At 35.0% G+C, this 17,728-nt stretch overlaps 1 protein-coding gene across 1 annotated transcript in view; it reads right to left on the reverse strand.

Annotated features, from left to right (window-relative positions):
* The window catches only part of LOC139043210 (centromere-associated protein E-like), a 65,288-nt gene that overhangs the window by 24,298 nt on the left and 23,262 nt on the right, over positions 1-17,728 (reverse strand). The window contains 11 exon segments of the mRNA XM_070503509.1: positions 866-1,024; positions 1,178-1,450; positions 1,563-1,877; positions 3,055-3,209; positions 3,591-3,756; positions 3,839-3,961; positions 5,569-5,688; positions 5,906-5,980; positions 10,033-10,200; positions 11,505-11,593; positions 12,474-12,621. Coding sequence (XP_070359610.1) covers positions 866-1,024; positions 1,178-1,450; positions 1,563-1,877; positions 3,055-3,209; positions 3,591-3,756; positions 3,839-3,961; positions 5,569-5,688; positions 5,906-5,980; positions 10,033-10,200; positions 11,505-11,593; positions 12,474-12,621 — 1,791 coding nt within the window.

The following is a 17,728-nucleotide window of genomic DNA, read 5'->3' on the forward strand; positions in this document are numbered from 1 at the left end:
GCCCCAAAATGACTGTATTTGGAGAGAGGGCCTTTAAGGAGAGTAATTAGGGTTAAATGAGATCATATGGCTGGGGCCCTAACCCCATAGAACTGGTGTCCACTCCAGAAGCAGAAGAGAACCAGAGCTCTCTCGGCTCACACACAGAAGGGCCATGTGAGGAGAGGTGCCATCTGCATGATAGGAAGAGGGCTCACAAGAAACTGAATTTTCTAGCTCCTTAACCTTGGACCTCTAGCTTCTACAACTGGGAAAAAGTAAATTTCTGTTGTTTAAGCTACTTAGTCTATGATATTTTGTGATGGCAGACTAATATACCTCCCTTTTAAAAAATCATCATTAGCATCCTAGCCTTTCTTGTATATAATTAAATAACAAAGCAGCTCTTCTCCCCAGGTTTCAGGACAAAACGAACCATGCTGCCTAGAATAAGCTGAGATTTAAGCACAGCACAGCTCTAGAAACAGACATGAACATGACACACACATCGATAGTGAACTCTCAACTAGTACACAAAATCTGATATAAAACAAATATTTTACCCATAAGTAATAATAAGCACTCAATCTTTCTTACATTCTTAGAATTCAGAGGGGCTTTTAAAGATGTTTAAAATACACCAGGCCTCGGAAAATATCAGCTCAAAGTTTGAACTAACATTTTTGCCTTTTCCTTTTCCAACTGATTGTAAGCAGTTATATCTGAAGTTATTTCAAAGACACTAGGGCTAATCTTGTAAACTGTTGTTAGTTATTCACTGTGAATAATCAATAAGATTGAGGTCACCATTATGTACTTAAGTGTCTGAAGTTAAGGAGAAAGCTCACATATAGTATATGAAAACTCGAACAGAAATACCCTTTACCTTTTCCTGAAATTCATCCGAATTTTCTCCTATGTTTTCCTCTATATGCAAATTCCTGGAAGTTTCCTCAGAAATTTTCATTTTCAGTGTGTTAACTGTTTCTTGGTGTTGTTTTAAAGACTCAAGAGCATTTCGTAATTGTTCTTGGGTATCTATGTTCTTTGTCAGAGAAAGGGAACACAATTTCAATTAGAATAATGTGAAACAATGAAAATAACTTTATAGTTACTGCTTGATCATAAATAATAACTGATGGCTCCTGAACGTCTTGAAGAGGCTCTGAGTTTTCAGTTTACTCTGTCAAAGCCTCACCATGGTCACGGTGTCCTGAATGTCACTTCTGAGCTGGTCCCTCTCAATCTGCAGGCTCTCTTGGAGCTGTTTCAGGCCATCTTTTTCTTGGGTTAAGGTTCTTACTTCTGCTAAGGTTTGTTGAAGTTTCTCAGTAATCAGTGCTTTCTCCCTTTCGACAGTTTGCAGCCTAGAATCTCTACTTTCTAATTGTTGCTTCAGCTCTTTCACTTCATTTAACCTTTCTTGACTCTCAGCTGTTTTCTGCTGAAGTTCCTGAGTTTTGTAAGAAAGCTTTAAAATAAGAAAAAGTTACTGTGAGAAGCAGAGCATTCTGTGGCATCTATATAGAAGCCAAACCCCAGAAAACTAAAGACCATTTCCATAGAGGGTGTGTTGTACCAACCTCCATGTTCAAAGCATCCAAGCTTAAACCAAGTGTTTGAGCTTCTTTAGAGAGATTTCCTATGTTCTGACTCATTCTTGCATTCTCCTCAAGGACCATCTTATACTTTTGCTCAGTTTCAACATGTTGATTTTTAAAATCTTGGAATTCTTGATCAGTTCTTTTATAATTCAACTGGCTAGCTGCTAGGTCACTTTTAGTTTTCCCAACTTCTTCAAGTAAATCTTGAATTCTACTCTCTTTATGAACTACTTCAGAAAACAATTTGTCTTTTTCTGATGTTATTTTATAGAGCTCTTCAGATTTGTCATTTATCTACGGAAAAGAAATAAAATTTAGCTATGTTAGCAATATAAGATCCACTACAGCAGTTATCAGGAAAAGAAAAGATTTATCTGCAAAAAAGAAAAAAGACATTGAAATTAAGCACAGATTTGACTGAGGAAAGGTAATATTTTTATTGTCACATCTTTATAACAATATATTATCCTGCTTAACTTTACCATCAAAGTTTTGTTTGGGTTCTAGTAAGGATTGAGTGGAGAAGAAACACTTAATTAGGATGTCTTTATTTCCTTATCTATCATTCTAAAGTGTTTTCTAACTTTATGGTGTTTCAGGCATCTTATGGTTTTTCTTAGAATTTGACTTATTATTTTCTTTCTAAAGGCTTTGAATGCAGCTCAGATTTCCAAAAACTTAATCCATGAATAATTTAAATTTTAAATAACTTAAATTTAAACTATTATTTAAGTAATTAATTTAAACCAACAATATCCAGCTTATAAATAGTTTAATCATTGTGAAAGATAAAGGAGAAGGAAGTGGGAAAAAGAGAGGAGAGCCAAAGTTGAGACAAAGGAGAGGGAGCAAGACAGTAGAGCTCTTGTAACCACAGGCTCAGGGTAGGAGGCAGGTCTGTGTAACTCAGCTTTTAGATCCATAACTATGTGTTGGGCTAAAAAACAGCATGTACTTTAAAGAGTTTTTAGGATGACTAAATAACGTTGCTAAAGTTGTTTAGCATGATGCTCACCATGTAGTAAGTACTCAAATTCTTGTCCTTTTTATTTCTTTCAGAAAGGCAGAAAAAGGAAAGGCTGGCAGAAGGTTTCCGGAATTGCTCACTAGGCTGCAATATTTACGTCAACCTCTAAAACTTCATCAATGCCACCCTCTTCACCTCCTTACTCTCCTTTATTCAACATAGTGATATGACCACAGCAACAGCACCAAAAAAGATAAAGACTAAGGGTGGGCCATCAATCTCTGTTGAAAAGCACTACATCTGAGGACTATAGAAATGGCCCCTACATGGATCTCATTACTAAGTATACTGTTACATATTCTTTGAAAATGTTCCTAGCAAGCAGGGTCAAATGTTTACAGTCTCTTCACTGTTACTTTAAAACAAACTATGGCAAAATATTTAAGGCAATATTGCAAGGGTTTTTATTTCAAGTAAGAGTTATTTGCTTAAAAACATATTTACCTCTTTCCTTAGCATTTCTACTTCTGAGGGTAAAGATTTCAACTCTGAGAGCAAATTAACTTCTTTATGCAAAGCTTCATTTTCTTCAACTTCTTTATTCAGTTCTTTCTGGAGATCAGTAATCTTTCTTCCTGATTCCAAATTACAGAGCAAATCTAGGATATTTTTGGTAAATTAAACAGTTTGCAGTTATTGGGACAATTTAAATTACATACAAACTTAGATTACTTAATCAGATTATATAAAATTTATTAAAGAAAGAACCAGTGTTGGTCAACAGGTAATCCAATTGTTAAAAGTTCTTGAATCGCCTTTTTCAAGATCAGGTCCAATTCATTTGAAAAATAATTCTTAAACCTTTATAATTTGAAGTCCATGGAAACACTTATAAATACTGACACCAAATGATATTGAAATTTAATATTAGGCTACTTACAAACATCAGAGAACAATGGACTTTTAATCATTGGAATGGAGGTGCAAAATCCTTTAGGCAGTTGGATTTGCAAAGAGGTAAGTCTGAAATTATAAAATACCTTTTGGAACTTTTCCATCTATAAGGCAGGTGAGTTTTGCTATTTCATTAAAAGAAGATTGTAATTCTTTCTCCAGATCAACTTGCATTTTCTTCTTTGCCTCCAACTGCCTTTGATATAACTGAATATCATTTTCCATTTGCTTGCATGCACTTGCAAGTTCTTTCTATGAGAGAAACAATACAAATTCACAAAAATGTAGTGATCATTACAACTGCTTTATTATAAATATAACAAAAATCACTTACCATTTTCTCTTTCAGCTCCAGATTTTCACTCCTAAGACAGGCTGCTTCTCTCTTGGCATCGAGGGCTACAGCCTCAGCATCGAACAGAGTCTGTTTCATCTGTTTGAGGTCTTGAATGTTTTCCTATACACACAACAAAAAGGATTTCCTGAAAGCTAACTTTCTTAGAGTTGGAAAAGACTTTAGAGAACACACACACAGATGTCATTCCTAACGAATCAAAAATGGTGAAAATACGTTAATCACCAAATTTTTTTAGGATAGATGAAAAGAAATGACATTTTCGAAAATAAAAATATTTTTAAAAATTCTGGTTATCTTTTTCCAAATTATAAAAGCACTATATAGAAGTACTGTAATTTAAGAAATCTGTTATTGTTTAAAAAAGATTAACACAATTGTTGCTCAGCTAGCCTGTTAAAGTTTCCTACGTATTTTTAAATTATTCTCTCCAAAACATGACAGGTGAGCAATTAATAGTTAAAATTAAGAATATTAAATCACAAACTGAAAAAAAAAGACAAACAATCCAAAAGAAAAAGAGAGAAAAGATACAAACAGGCAACTCACAGAAGAGAAAATATAACTGATAAATACATAAAAAGATCCACTGTGTCATTTTTAAAGAGAAGTAGCATTTTAACATGACTTTAGCTGACATGAATTCAACCATATGTCCTTGGGAAAAATTAATGCATGAATGAATGAATGAATTAATAAAGAGAAAGAAATAAAGAACAACTTTTAAAAAGTGGGCAATTCTGCTTGTCACTCTGTCAGTAGACACTCGAAGATTATATGAAAGTACCTTTCTTCCCAGGGCCTCCAAACAGTAACAACACTTTTAAAAAGAATCATTTGTGATTAATAGAAGGTAACAAAAAGTACTCTGACAAGTTCAAATGAAAACAAAAGAACAACAGAAACTAAGATTAAAAAAATTCTAGCTAGTGGACAGCCCCGTGGCCGAGTGGTTAAGTTCACGAGCTCCACTTCAGTGGCCCGGGGTTTTGCTGGTTCGGACCCTGGGTGCGGACATGGCATCACTCATCAGGCCATGCTGAGGCAGCATCACACATGCCACAGACAGAAGGACCCACAACTAGAACATACAACTATGTACTGGGGGGCTTTGGGGAGAAGAAGAAGAAAAAAAAAATGATGACGACGAGTGGCAACAGATGTGAGCTCAAGTGCCAATCTTTAAAAAAAGAAAAAAATTCTAGCTAGAAACTGTTGCCTTTTAAAAAAGGGTGTTAAAAACTAGAATCAAACAGATACTTTCTTGAAGTAATCAGGTGGATTGAAAGCAAATAAAAAAATTTAACAATTTCACCATGAGATTCAAATGTTACTTAACGCCAAGATCTGATATCTTGGCTGAGATCAACTACATACTTCTTCATGCATTTGTATAAAACAATTGAAAAAAATTAAAATGTTTTTTGAATTACTGGTTTTTAATGGAAGCTCACTCCTAACTTACTTACATTCACTCAAAGAATGATGTCCTCAACTCTCTGAGCGATTCTTTATCTGTAGAATGGCAATGATACCAACAGTCCCTTTCCCATAGGGTTACTGATAGGATTAAATAAAATACTAAATGTAAAACAACTACAACAACGCTCGGCACACAGTAGGCTCAACGTAAGCATTTGCTATGATGATGGTGATGGTACACTATAAATGCCAACATGATTACACAACAAAATAAACCTGATTTTTACCGATGAGTATGACAAGTCCATGTTCACATTTTCTGATTTTTGAGTGTCTATGTATTTCTGTAGCTTTTTAATCTGGTCTTCCTTTTCTCTAAGCAGCTCTACTTTTGAACTTAGTTCATTCTAAAAGAATCAAAGGAGAGTGAAACACAATTTAATTGGATCTAAATTCTAAGGGATTAAAAAGAATTTACATTTAATAGTTTAGACAGTAAAATTTAAAAGTTGATACTTAAAAAATATAATTCCTTCTCTTTTCTGAAATCATGTTCAATTACATATGATGTATATTTTATAGCTCTAGTCCCTTATCAACAGAAATATCAACATAAAAGCTCACCTCAAGATCTTGATTATACACTTCTGCATGCTTAACTAAATTCTTTAAGTTGGAAATTTCATGAATTAGTTGCATCTGTAAGAGCATGTGAACAGGCAACAGAGCAAACCAATAGTTAAACAGAGCAAAAAAAAAAAAAGACAGCATTCATTCACTGCTTCAGAATCACCTAACACAGTAAGAAGGGCTGAGAGATAACTGTTCAAGCTACTGCAGCAGAGCACCTCATTATTTAAAAATACAAAAACTCTCCCAAAAGACCAAACCCAACTAACCAAACGAAAAATCCCAAAACCCCACAAAACAAAGAAGAAAACCTCGGCATAACCCAAATAACAGTTACATCATCTGTTAATAAAGTTACAATAACATCAAAAGTACATTAGTAGGCATCACTTGGAGGAGATGAACTGTAATCAAACTTTTAAAAAACATTCTCTGAATAGATTTTTGTTTTGGGTAAGTTAAATGCATAAATGTATTTACCCCGTAAGATTTTTTCTTCCCATGAATTAGCCATTTAGCTTTACACTGGCGTGCTTGTTAATGCGTTGTGATCTGGAATGCAGGTTTGGATTAGGCTGGTTCCATGTGGTGCTCACCAAAGCTACAGAGGTATGCACAGCATTACCAACTATCTACCCTGTTGGTTTATTCCACAGGGAATATTGGAAAGATGATGTTATCGCTTTACATTGTCCAACTGTCTAAAAGTATAAAGAATACTTAAAGATATAAGTATTTCTATTAAAGTTTCCTTTCTATCAAAATATCTATAGCATTAACTATCTCAGTACCATAAACTTTTGTGTTCAAAACAAGTAAACTACAATTTCCTAAGATAAACATATTTTTCCTTAGAATTATTTAATCTTAATAATCAGATGAGTCCTTAAAGAGTAAAAGCAAATTCTAGTAGAATGCAAGCGACTGGCTGTTTCCTTCCTAAACTAGTTTCAGATTTCAGACTAGTGTTGACGTTATTATTTTAGGGCAGTATCATCCAACAGAAATATAATGTGAGCCAAATTTGTAATTTAAAATTTACTAGTAGCCACATTAAAAAATAAAACAGGTAGAATTAATTTTAATAATACATTTTATTTAACCTAATATATCCAAAATATTGTCATTTCTTCATGTAATCAATATAAAAACAAATGAAATATTTTACATTCTTTTTTCATACTGAAGTCAATTCAGACTGGCCCCAATTCAAGTGCCCAGCTGCCACATGTGGTGAGTGGCTGCCCAATTGTTTGGCAAAGTTTTAGACATTTGTATAGGTTGTAATTTAAACTGGCTTCATCTTTTACCTCCTCTTCTCTGTTTCTAACTTTCGTGCAAGAAAGCTGCCTATTTCTAATTTTTGTGCAAGAAAAGCACATTTACCAAAAAGAAAGAACTAAATGATCATTCTTAATTTTGGAAAATATTTAGAAAATAAAGATTTAGAAGGAAAAATTCTCCCACTTCTCATTTGAAATAGCACTTCATTTGAAGTATTGGTTCTCATAAACAGAAAAAGATGAAGCAACTTTTGTAAAGATCTGAGTGTAACCTTCCAATAACATATTGTTTAAGATGCTGAGCATAAAGTGTACAATACGATCAAAAGTTAATCTGTTGCTGCTTAAGAAAACAATGTAGATTTCAGCTGTAATTTTCCGCAGGTGAAATGAAATACTTAAGTTCTTAAGACAAAAATCTCCAAGTTGTGAAAATTATAAAATTAAATAAATCAAGTTTTTGTCTTAAGAACTTAAGTATTTCATTTCACCTGCTGAAACTTAGAGCTGAAATCTGCATTGTTTTCTTAAGCAGCAGGACTGAAATTTCTCTTGTTCCCTGAGCTTGATGATACTGACCTTATTTCTCCCTCTAAAATCACTATTTAAACATCCTATATTATGATATTCCCACTTGAGAATTATCCACAGCTTTGGTGATTTTTGGTGAAACCCTTTGGCAAACCAGAGCAATGACATAGGTCCTAAAGCCATAATTTGACTTTTACTCTTTTTTGGTTAAACTTTTCCCCAAAATATATGTTTTGGAACATATTTTACTGCATACACATAAACTTACAATATTTTCAGTTTAAAATGGAATGGATATTGTAAAACTGTCTTTGAAAAGAATAAGTTTTTATTACTTAATCTTTTATGTTACCTTACAGAACCTAGAATTTCAATTTATGTCCAAGAAAAACTGAAGAGAACAGGATTATTTTCCCCTTTGACTGTGGTTAAAAAAGAAAAAAAAATCCAGATGTGAGATTCAAGTCATACATTCTGTTATTTTGTAATCTTTTTGAGTGTGACAATTCAGTGAGCTTCAGTTTTTACTAATTGAACATATAAATGACGTAATAAAAAATTAGAGAAATTACTGCTACACTTATGCCCGAAGTTAATTTTACGTCATATTATTTATAATAAGAAATACACAAAAACTTAGATGAAATTTTGGAGTTTGAAGGGGCCTTGGCAAGCACCTGATCTAACCTCAGGGGTGGAGACGCGCAGGAAGGAAGCCCTATGAAATTCGGTGCTTGCTCAAGGCCTTGTCAATAATGCGTGCCAGGCTTGAATCCGCAGTGAGGTCGGGAGCAGCAAAACTGGGGCTTAAATCCATGGAGTCTGGCCCCAGAGAACCTGTTCTTAACCACGACGCCAGATCACCTCCTCTCAATAAAATCCAGTTTTACTGACTGAAGTCCACTGTTTTTTTCATGACATTTTGCATTTTGTCAATATGAGAATATTAAAAAAGGTAAATGAAACTCTGGAGAACTTACAAACTTTTGCGTCTTAGGATATAATACCTATGAAATGTAGGATTAACTAATTTGTAGGTAGAATGGAAATAACATATTTGGCACAGGATTCTTTTTTCCTTTTAAAAAGGAAAAGAGGGTGAGAAACTAAACAATGACACAGAGGAAAAATGATTGTGTCCCTTTGGGCTATTCATACAGAAATCTGAGAAGCAGCTGCAAATTAACTCATACTTTAACCACACCAAACACTGGCTCTTAATTTTGGAGGGAATCACAGATCACTTCACAAGTATGATAACATCTATGGATTCTCGTTCCCAAAAAATGAGTGAGTTCAAAACTTCTGCAAAATAATTTCATCGTGTCTATAAACTCTAAGTAAACGACTCTCTGCACTAAGAAATCTCTTGAATCTTTTGGACAATTTCTGTCTCCAAAGTCTGATGATTTGGGGATTAGGTTCTCTTAACATGTAGCCTAACATTATACACTGAGAAAATTTAACTAATCTGTTTCATTTCTAAAAATTCCATTAAAACTACTTCATATTAGTTATACTAATTTTTACAATAACTCTCTTATGGAAAAAGAAACATGCAAAATCAGCTTTCCCAGCTATTCTAATAATGTTCTAACTACTTAGGTACATACTTTCTAAAGAAAATGAAGTCCATTAATATGTAGTATCCATACATAAAACATTCACTAGATATTAAAATTCATATTGGTCTCAGAAGGAAACAGCTATGCTCTAGGCAGCAATTCTGGTATACTCAATAAATTATTGATAACATACAAATTATCAGGAAATAATTTCTTCAAGATTAATTCATCAATAGGCAGATTCACCAAACCTGCTCAAAGATGTTTTTGATTCCTTCCTCTTCTTGCACACAAGCACAAGTGAAACAATTATGATTTAACTATTTTTAAAGCAATATAAATGAACTGATTATTTCTTAAATTCTCTAAATTGTGTGTACAAATGGAAAATGGTTGGGTTTTCAATATATCAACCTTAGAAATAAACATCTTTAAGAAAATGATACTTTTAAAAGTGTGGTTTTAGGGTCCAGCCTGGTGGTGTAGTGGTTAAGTTTGTGCACTCCATGGGTTTGGATGCCAGGTGCAGACCTACATAGCACTCGTCAAGCCATGCTGTGATGGTGTCCCACATACAAAATAGAGGGAGACCAGCACAGATGTTAGCTCAGGGACAATCTTCCTCAAGCAAAAAAAAGAGGAAGATTAGCAGCAGATGTTAGCTCAGGGCCAATCTTCCTCACGCACACACAAAGTGTAGTTTTAGTTTAGTTTTGTGTTTCCACATCTTTTCATCTTTTACCTCTTGATCTTTTTCCGCTTTTCTTTCTAGAGCCTCAAATTCATGCAAACCATTCTTTTCTTTTAATTTCGATTCCATTTCTTCATTTTCTCTTCTTAGTTGTTCATAGTCTAGTACCAGACTATCATAGTTAGCACGAAGTGAATTCAACTCACTTTCTAAGTTTTCCTATTATAAACAAAACCAGATTTTCAAGTCAGAGAGGATTCAAGTTCTTTGTTTTGTTAACTAAAATCTGGATTAGTCAAATAATTCATTTAACCTTGAATCATTTGGTAGTTTGGGCCATTCTCCAATATCTTCCCAATGGTCTAGCTTGATCCACAGCATAACAGAAGGTCTGCCTTTTGGTAAACTAGCTAACATAGAATAGAGGAAGACTATTTTCAAAGAGATAGAATTAAAAAAGAAAGAAAGAAAGAAAGAAAGATCATATAAACAAATGCTCTGCCTGTGCCTGACTTAAAATTCAGTCGGGAGTAGGAGTAGGGCACATAATGGGAAGTCATCTGACCACAGATCCTTAAGCTCCTTGGTAATAAAGCTAATAATGTAATTCTCCACCTGCTTGACTCCTGTTTAATTTCTCAGACAGCTCTGAATTTAGGAAGTGACACGGAGCCATTATTTATTGACTTCTAAAACTCCAACGGCTGCCAGGCCTCACCGTGCTGAGCAGAGGCCTGTTTCTGCTTTCTGTTCCATCATGAGGAAGAGTAAGCCATGAGTTAAAAGAAACTAAACCAACACTAGGGATTTGAAAAAAACAACAAACCTTCCAGAGTGTTTTAGGGACACAAAAGCATATAATTCCCCATAATAATTAATTATAAGAACCATTACAACTAATTATAATGGTTAGCTAATGATAATAACAATTCCCAAGAATCACTGCAATTTTATTTCAAAATTAAAATGAAATTTTCTTTAACAAATACATTTATATGACTATGTTATATTTCTTTGAATATTAGCAGCCTAGAAAGCAAACATGGAATCTAAACTTACTAAAGTATTCACTACAGTATTCCTTATTTCTTAAAGTTTTCATAAGACTATATAATTTTATTTACTTTCATTTTTCAGCATTATTTGGCAATATTACCCTTCCCTGATACACCATTCTACTTTATGCCTGAGAATTTTGATACTTTTAAAATCAGCCCTTTTTACCTTCAAGGGATGGCCCAAGGCAAAACAGAAACTTACCAAAAAATCATAGATACCAAGATCTGCTGGTAAAAACTAGAAGCAAAGGTTTACCTATTACCATACTTTAGGAAATGTTTAGCCTCTCTCTGTATGCCACAGTTACCAACGAGGAGTGTAACAAGTTGGGGAAGCCTTAATAAGAACCTCAACTACTACTGAAACAGTCAGAGCTAGAAATGTGCCACAACAGCAAACATCAATAACAAATGAATTTAAAGAAGAGTAAAAGGATAATGTTCTGTAAAATACATTTAAGTTACCTGACTTAGTAGTTTTGTTGCTGGATTCCACTCTGTCTCAGTTAATGTATCAAGAGTGTTACTGAAAATATCAGACTCTGAATAGAGAGCTATAATTAGGGGGAAAAGAAATTTATCCATAAACATGTTATTAAGTTTCCTAAAACTCAAATTAAAGATTAAAAAAATTCTGATCTGAGGTAATAAGCTCAAATTAGTTAATATGTGCTCACAGTATGAATGCCAAGAATATATAAACAGATGTGATCATTTATATACTCGTGTGAATTAAGATCACTGGTTAGAATTAGTGATAAAATGTAGGATCCTTAGTACAACACATTCATGCACGGCATAAGGACGTTTCAGTCAAGGACGGACTGCATATACAACAGGCGTCCCACAAGATTAGTACCACAGAGCCCAGGTGTGTAGCAGGCTGTACCACCTAGGTTTGTGTAAGTGCACTCTGTGATGTTCACACAACAACAAAATTGCCTAAAGATGCACTTCTCAGAACACGTCCCATCATTAATCAACGTGCGACTGTATAGGTTAAAAGGACAAATTCTAAATTTGAGATTTAATCATTGTAAGCAGATTTTTAAATGCCCCTAAAAAATACTTATAATGTTAGAGACAAACTTTGCAACAGATTCCTGTGTAAATGCTACCCTTTCAAGATTAGCAAAGTTTAAGCCAGACATTATATGGGTACTAACTTAATGAGCAGTGATTAAAACAAAAACAAAAAATAAAAATATCTGTCTCAAATGTTTCAACTACAGCACATCATTCTTAAGAGATCTGGAAAAAATAGAGAACTTCATCAATGTTCACTTTCTTAAAATTACTTATTTTTATCATCGTAATCACATCTAAAATACATACATTTTATTTAACTGTGTTTATCACATTAACTGAGTTATAAATAAAGTCTCTCTTTATAGGGATACTTTTATAATTAAAAGTAGTTGAAGAAGAACTCACATTCATCAATTTCTCCTCCTAAAGTTAGAGCAGACTTATGTGTCTTTGTTGTTACATTCTCTGGTACATTAAACTCATTTACATAGTTTGAATCCTTCATTTTGTTAATTTTGCCAACACACCAAGTGACTCTTCGTTTTTTTTTAGCCTAAAGAAGAAGAAATCAAAATTACCTCACACACATCTGGCTCAAACATCATAAAACAAGGGAACTAGTTTCCATTTTTAACAACCATTGACTTGGTAGAATTCTTATTCAGCCTAGTTTAATATCTTATCAGTCTAAGGACATCCTGAGATAAGAAAACATATTCAAACTTTTCAAATTAGTGTTAACTTCATAATAAATTTGATGAAACTATTATTTAAATTTCATTTTGTATTTGAAGGCTTACTTACAAGAATTTCTGCAAATTTACTGAAAGGAATTAGTTAAGTATCAATCCTTCAAGTAATCTGGTGTTACAGAAGACAGCACAGCCACCAACATAGTGACCAAAAGCACTTCTGGGAACCCAGCCTTAACTGGGAAGGAACAGACAGGCAGCCCATTTGAACTTCCCTCAGCAAGTAAATCTTCCACAGGGCCATTCCCATGCCAATTCTTTGCCAGTTTATAAAGCTCACGATCCAACCAGCGCTCCTAATCTTGTTCCTTCCGTTCTCCCTTGGGACTCTGTTCCCTCAGGTATCTGTTCATCTGTCGTCTTCACTACCTTCTTCCACTGGGCTTTAAGAATGCTCAAGCCTCTGTTTTCTGCTTTTGATTTTTTCAAAAACAAACCCTTCACTCCTTCCTTCTCTCTAGCCAACATTTTCTTTTAGTTTCTATGTTCTCTTCTTCCTCGTCTCTCTACTTCTTCCTCATCCCTCCTGGGATACCTCTGTCTCCTGGTTCTTGTCCCACCCAGCTAGCTGTCCTCATCACTCACTTGGCTTTACTGCTTTCTCTTTCTCTGACCACCGCCTAAGTGTTTTTCCATATTTTACAGGTATATTCCTCTCTTGTCCCTTTACTAGAACAAGCATTATCTCATCTTTTTTGATCCTCTCAACAATCCTCTCTTACTACATCCACTTTATAGATGCCTGAGTGTCCAAAAAGTTTACATGAGTTGTGTACAGTCATACAGCCAATTGGTGGCTGAGCCCATGCTTGTAACTTCAGACCTTATCCACCACCCATTCCACTGCGTTGCCTGTCAAGATTATCTGTTGTCCCCAGAATATATGGCTTCTGCTTGAAATGGCCAGCCCTTTCCACAGCCTGCTCTGCAAAAGCACATTCATATATAAATCCTTGATTCCCATGACCTTCAGCTCAACTCCATTCGCTCCCAAAGCCACTGGACCCTGTCATCTGAAACTCATAAACCTAGAACTCCTTCCACCCCAGTGATTCAGTTAATCCCATTATAGCTAGTTAGCTTAAGAGGGACATCTAGTCTCTTGATCCACTGTTTTCTTTCTGCCAGCTACCTTTGGGCTCTCATCCCATCATCTTAGATTCTATAGATCACCAGTTCAATCACATTTTTGGGTCAATGGTCTCAAACTATTAGACCCATTCTGTGTTCCCCACACCTATCCTATCACAATGTACACTCAGATGAATTACACTGCCATCTGAGCTTTTATTAGCCTCCTGAACACTGTGTGGACAGCCAGAAGACTGGCTACCAACATCACCTGGGCCCTTAAGGCTGCCTGGCAAGACTCCTTGCCCCCTCGTTGGCTTTCTTTTCCATTCCCTACAAAGGCGAGACTATTTCAAACCCTTAGCAGGTCTACAAACTGTGTCTCTACCATCTCCAGCCACCACAGAAGAAAAATTAAACCTCCTATTTCACAAAGAAAATACAAGCCTAAACTTACAAAAGCATTACTTGCATTGATTCCTACCCTTTTCCTCTGTCCTTGTTATAATGAAGGAGTGTTTCTCCTTCTATCTAAGGCCAGACCCTTCTACTGTATTCAAGATCCTACGCCTTTGGGCCATCTCAGCCTACTGCAAGGTGGCTTTCATTCCCAATACATAACTCAAATTGTTTTTGCAAAGGAGCTTCTTGTTTCTAAATCCAAAAAGTTTTAGTCTATATTTGTCTTATTTAACTTCTCAGCAGAACGAGACATCACTGACATAGAATGTGACCTCTCTATGCAACATTCTCTTCTTTTAGTTTACCACGTTCACCTGGTTTCTTTCTTAACTCTAGAGCTAAACCTGGGCTCCTTTAGGCATTCCTCTTTTTTGCTTTTACCTAAAAAGTTGTTTGGGAGGATCTTATCTTTGGCCCTCTGTTCTTTTCATTCTCAACATGCTCCCAGAGCAAGCTCATCCATTCTCACGACTTTAATTTGGATTTGCAGTAGTTAATGCCCAAATTGATATCTCCATCCCAGATCTTTCACTTGATTTTCATATATTTGCATTTTCAACTGCCTGACACCTTAAACTAGAGCTGACCCAAATAAAACACTGGACAGCTCCACTGCTCTTCACTCAATGTTCCTTAACTCAACAAATACTGCTACCAGCTATCCAGCAAGCCCAGTAATGTGTGCATGTCATTCTAGATGTTTCCTTCTCCCTTTCCATGTCCCCATGTTGAAACAATCACAAAGTTCTGTCGAGTCTGTCTCCCAAATAGCTCTCTAATTTACCCATTTTTTTTCCATCTCCAGAGCCACAAGCCTTGTGGAGGCCCAATCAATTGTAGGTACACAGTAGCCACATCTTTCTAAACAGCAATTCCAATCATGTTACCTACAAGGCTTTCCCATATCCTTAGCATAATGCAATGTTCGAATCCTACAATGTGGTTTAAATGCCCCTGCCACCAGAATATTTTAAGTCCAAGAAATATGTTTTCTCACGACTCCAAGCTTTTGTACATGTAGATGTCTAACCGGCATACTTTTCCCTACCCCTTTCCTTGGGCTGTTTCCTACTCATGGCTGAGCCAACAGATGGTTTTGATGCCTTCCATTTACCTGGTATGGTGGACTTAAAGGTAGCGTCTATTAATAATAATCTTAACAGCATACACTTATTGAGGATTTGCTGTATGGAGAGTATAGTGTTAAGCACATTCTATATATCACTTCACTTAATTGTCACATCAGTCCTATGAGGTGAGGATCAAGCTTTCTCACAGATAAGGAAACTGCAGCAAAAAGTATTTAAGAAAGGGCCCAAGGTCGAGAGTTAGGAATTGACAGAACTGGGATTCAAATCCAGAAAGTCCAGCTCCAGAGGCCATTCTCTTAACCATGACACTATCACTCCCCAAAACATCTGCTGGATAAATAAACCCCTACTCTGGTAAAAACAAAAGCACACAGACTGGAAGCCAGAATTTTGATTACTATGTTGATTTATAGTCTAGATAAATTTTCCTGAGATTACTATTTCTGTTTCATTAAATAGAAAATATTACCACATACTCTAGACACCTGTGGTTTCCAATCACCTAATCAATTTCATTAGAATTTCATAAGAAGTATAGTGCAAATAGATTCCTTGACTACATCCCAGACTTTCTGAATTAGGATCTCTTCATATGGGAATCAGGGTTAAGTATTTTTAATGAACGTTCTAGGTGTTGTTGAGGTATAGGCAAATACACAAAAGGTTCTTTCCTAAAATATACTGTATCAAAGGATAAGAAACACATAGCTATATAATAAGCATATAAGAATACCAATTCTATTCCCTATATATCAAGTTTAAGCTGTCATCTTTCATAAAAAAAATAAGACCCATATATGTGCTGCATACAAGAGATGCATTTCAGACTGAAAGACACTCACAAACTGAAAGAGAAGGAATGGAAAAAGATACTCCATGAAAATGGCAATGAAAAGAAAGCTGAGGTAGCAATATTCATATCAGAAAACATAGACTTTAAAATAAAAACTGTAACAACAGACAAAGCGCACTACATAATGATAAAGGGAATGATCCAACAAGAATATTTAACATTTACAAATATCTATGCACCCAACATAACAGCACCTCGACATATAAAGCAATTATTAACAGACATAAAAGGAGAAATAGCAACACAATAATAGTAGAGGACTTTAACAATCCACTTACACCAAAGGAGAGATCATCAAAACAAAAGATCAATAAGGAAACGTTGGCCTTAAATGACATATTAGACCAGATGGACTTAGTACACATGTATAGAACATTCCATCCCAAACCTGCAGAATACACATTCTTTTCAAACGGACATGGAACATTCTCCAGGACAGATCACATATTAGACCACAAAACAAGTCTCAATAAATTTAAGAAGACTGAAAAAATACCCAGCATCTTTTCTGACCACAATGGTATGAAACTAGAAATCAAGTACAGGAAGAAAATCAGAAAAGCCACAAATGGATGGAGCTTAAACAAAATGCTATTGAACAACAATTGAGTCAAAGAAGAAATCAAATGAGAAATCAAGAATATCTGGAGACAAATGAAAATGAAACTACGACAGGCCAAAGTCTATGTGATACAGCAAAAGCGGTTTTAAGAGGGAAGTTTATATCAATACAGGCCTACCTCAACAAAGAAGAAAAATCCCAAATAAACAGTCTAACAGTGCACCTAAAGGAACTGGAAAAAGAAGAACAAAGCCCAAAATCAGTAGAAGGAAGGAAGTAATAAAAATCAGAGCAGAAATAAATGAAATAGAGACTAAAAAAAACCAGGAAAAAAAATCAATGAAACTCAGCGCTGATTCTTTGAAAAGATAAACAACATAGACGAACCTTTAGCTAGACTCACCAAGAAAAAAAGAGAAGGCTCAGATAAATAAAATCAGAAATCAAAGAGGAGAAATTACAACAGATACCTCAGAAATACAAAAGATTATAAAAGAATACTATGAAAAGCTATACGCTAACAAACTGGATAATCTAGAAGAAATGGATAAATTCTTAGACTAATACAACCTTTCAAAACTGAATCAAGAAGAAGTAGAGAATGTGAATAGACCGATCACCAGTAAGGAGATTGAAACAGTTATCAAAAACCTCCCAAAAGATAAAAGTCCAGGACCAGACGGCTTCCCTGGTGAATTATACCAAACATTCAAAGACTTAATCCTATCCTTCTCAAACTCTTCCAAAAAATTGAAGAAGAGAGGAAGCTTCCAAATTCATTTTACGAAGTCAACATCATCCTGATACCAAAAGCAGACAAGGACAACACAAAAGAAGAAAATTACAGGCTCATATCACTGATGAACATC

This window comes from Equus asinus, unplaced genomic scaffold, assembly GCF_041296235.1.
Source record: "Equus asinus isolate D_3611 breed Donkey unplaced genomic scaffold, EquAss-T2T_v2 contig_193, whole genome shotgun sequence".
NCBI classification, from domain to species: Eukaryota; Metazoa; Chordata; class Mammalia; order Perissodactyla; family Equidae; genus Equus; species Equus asinus.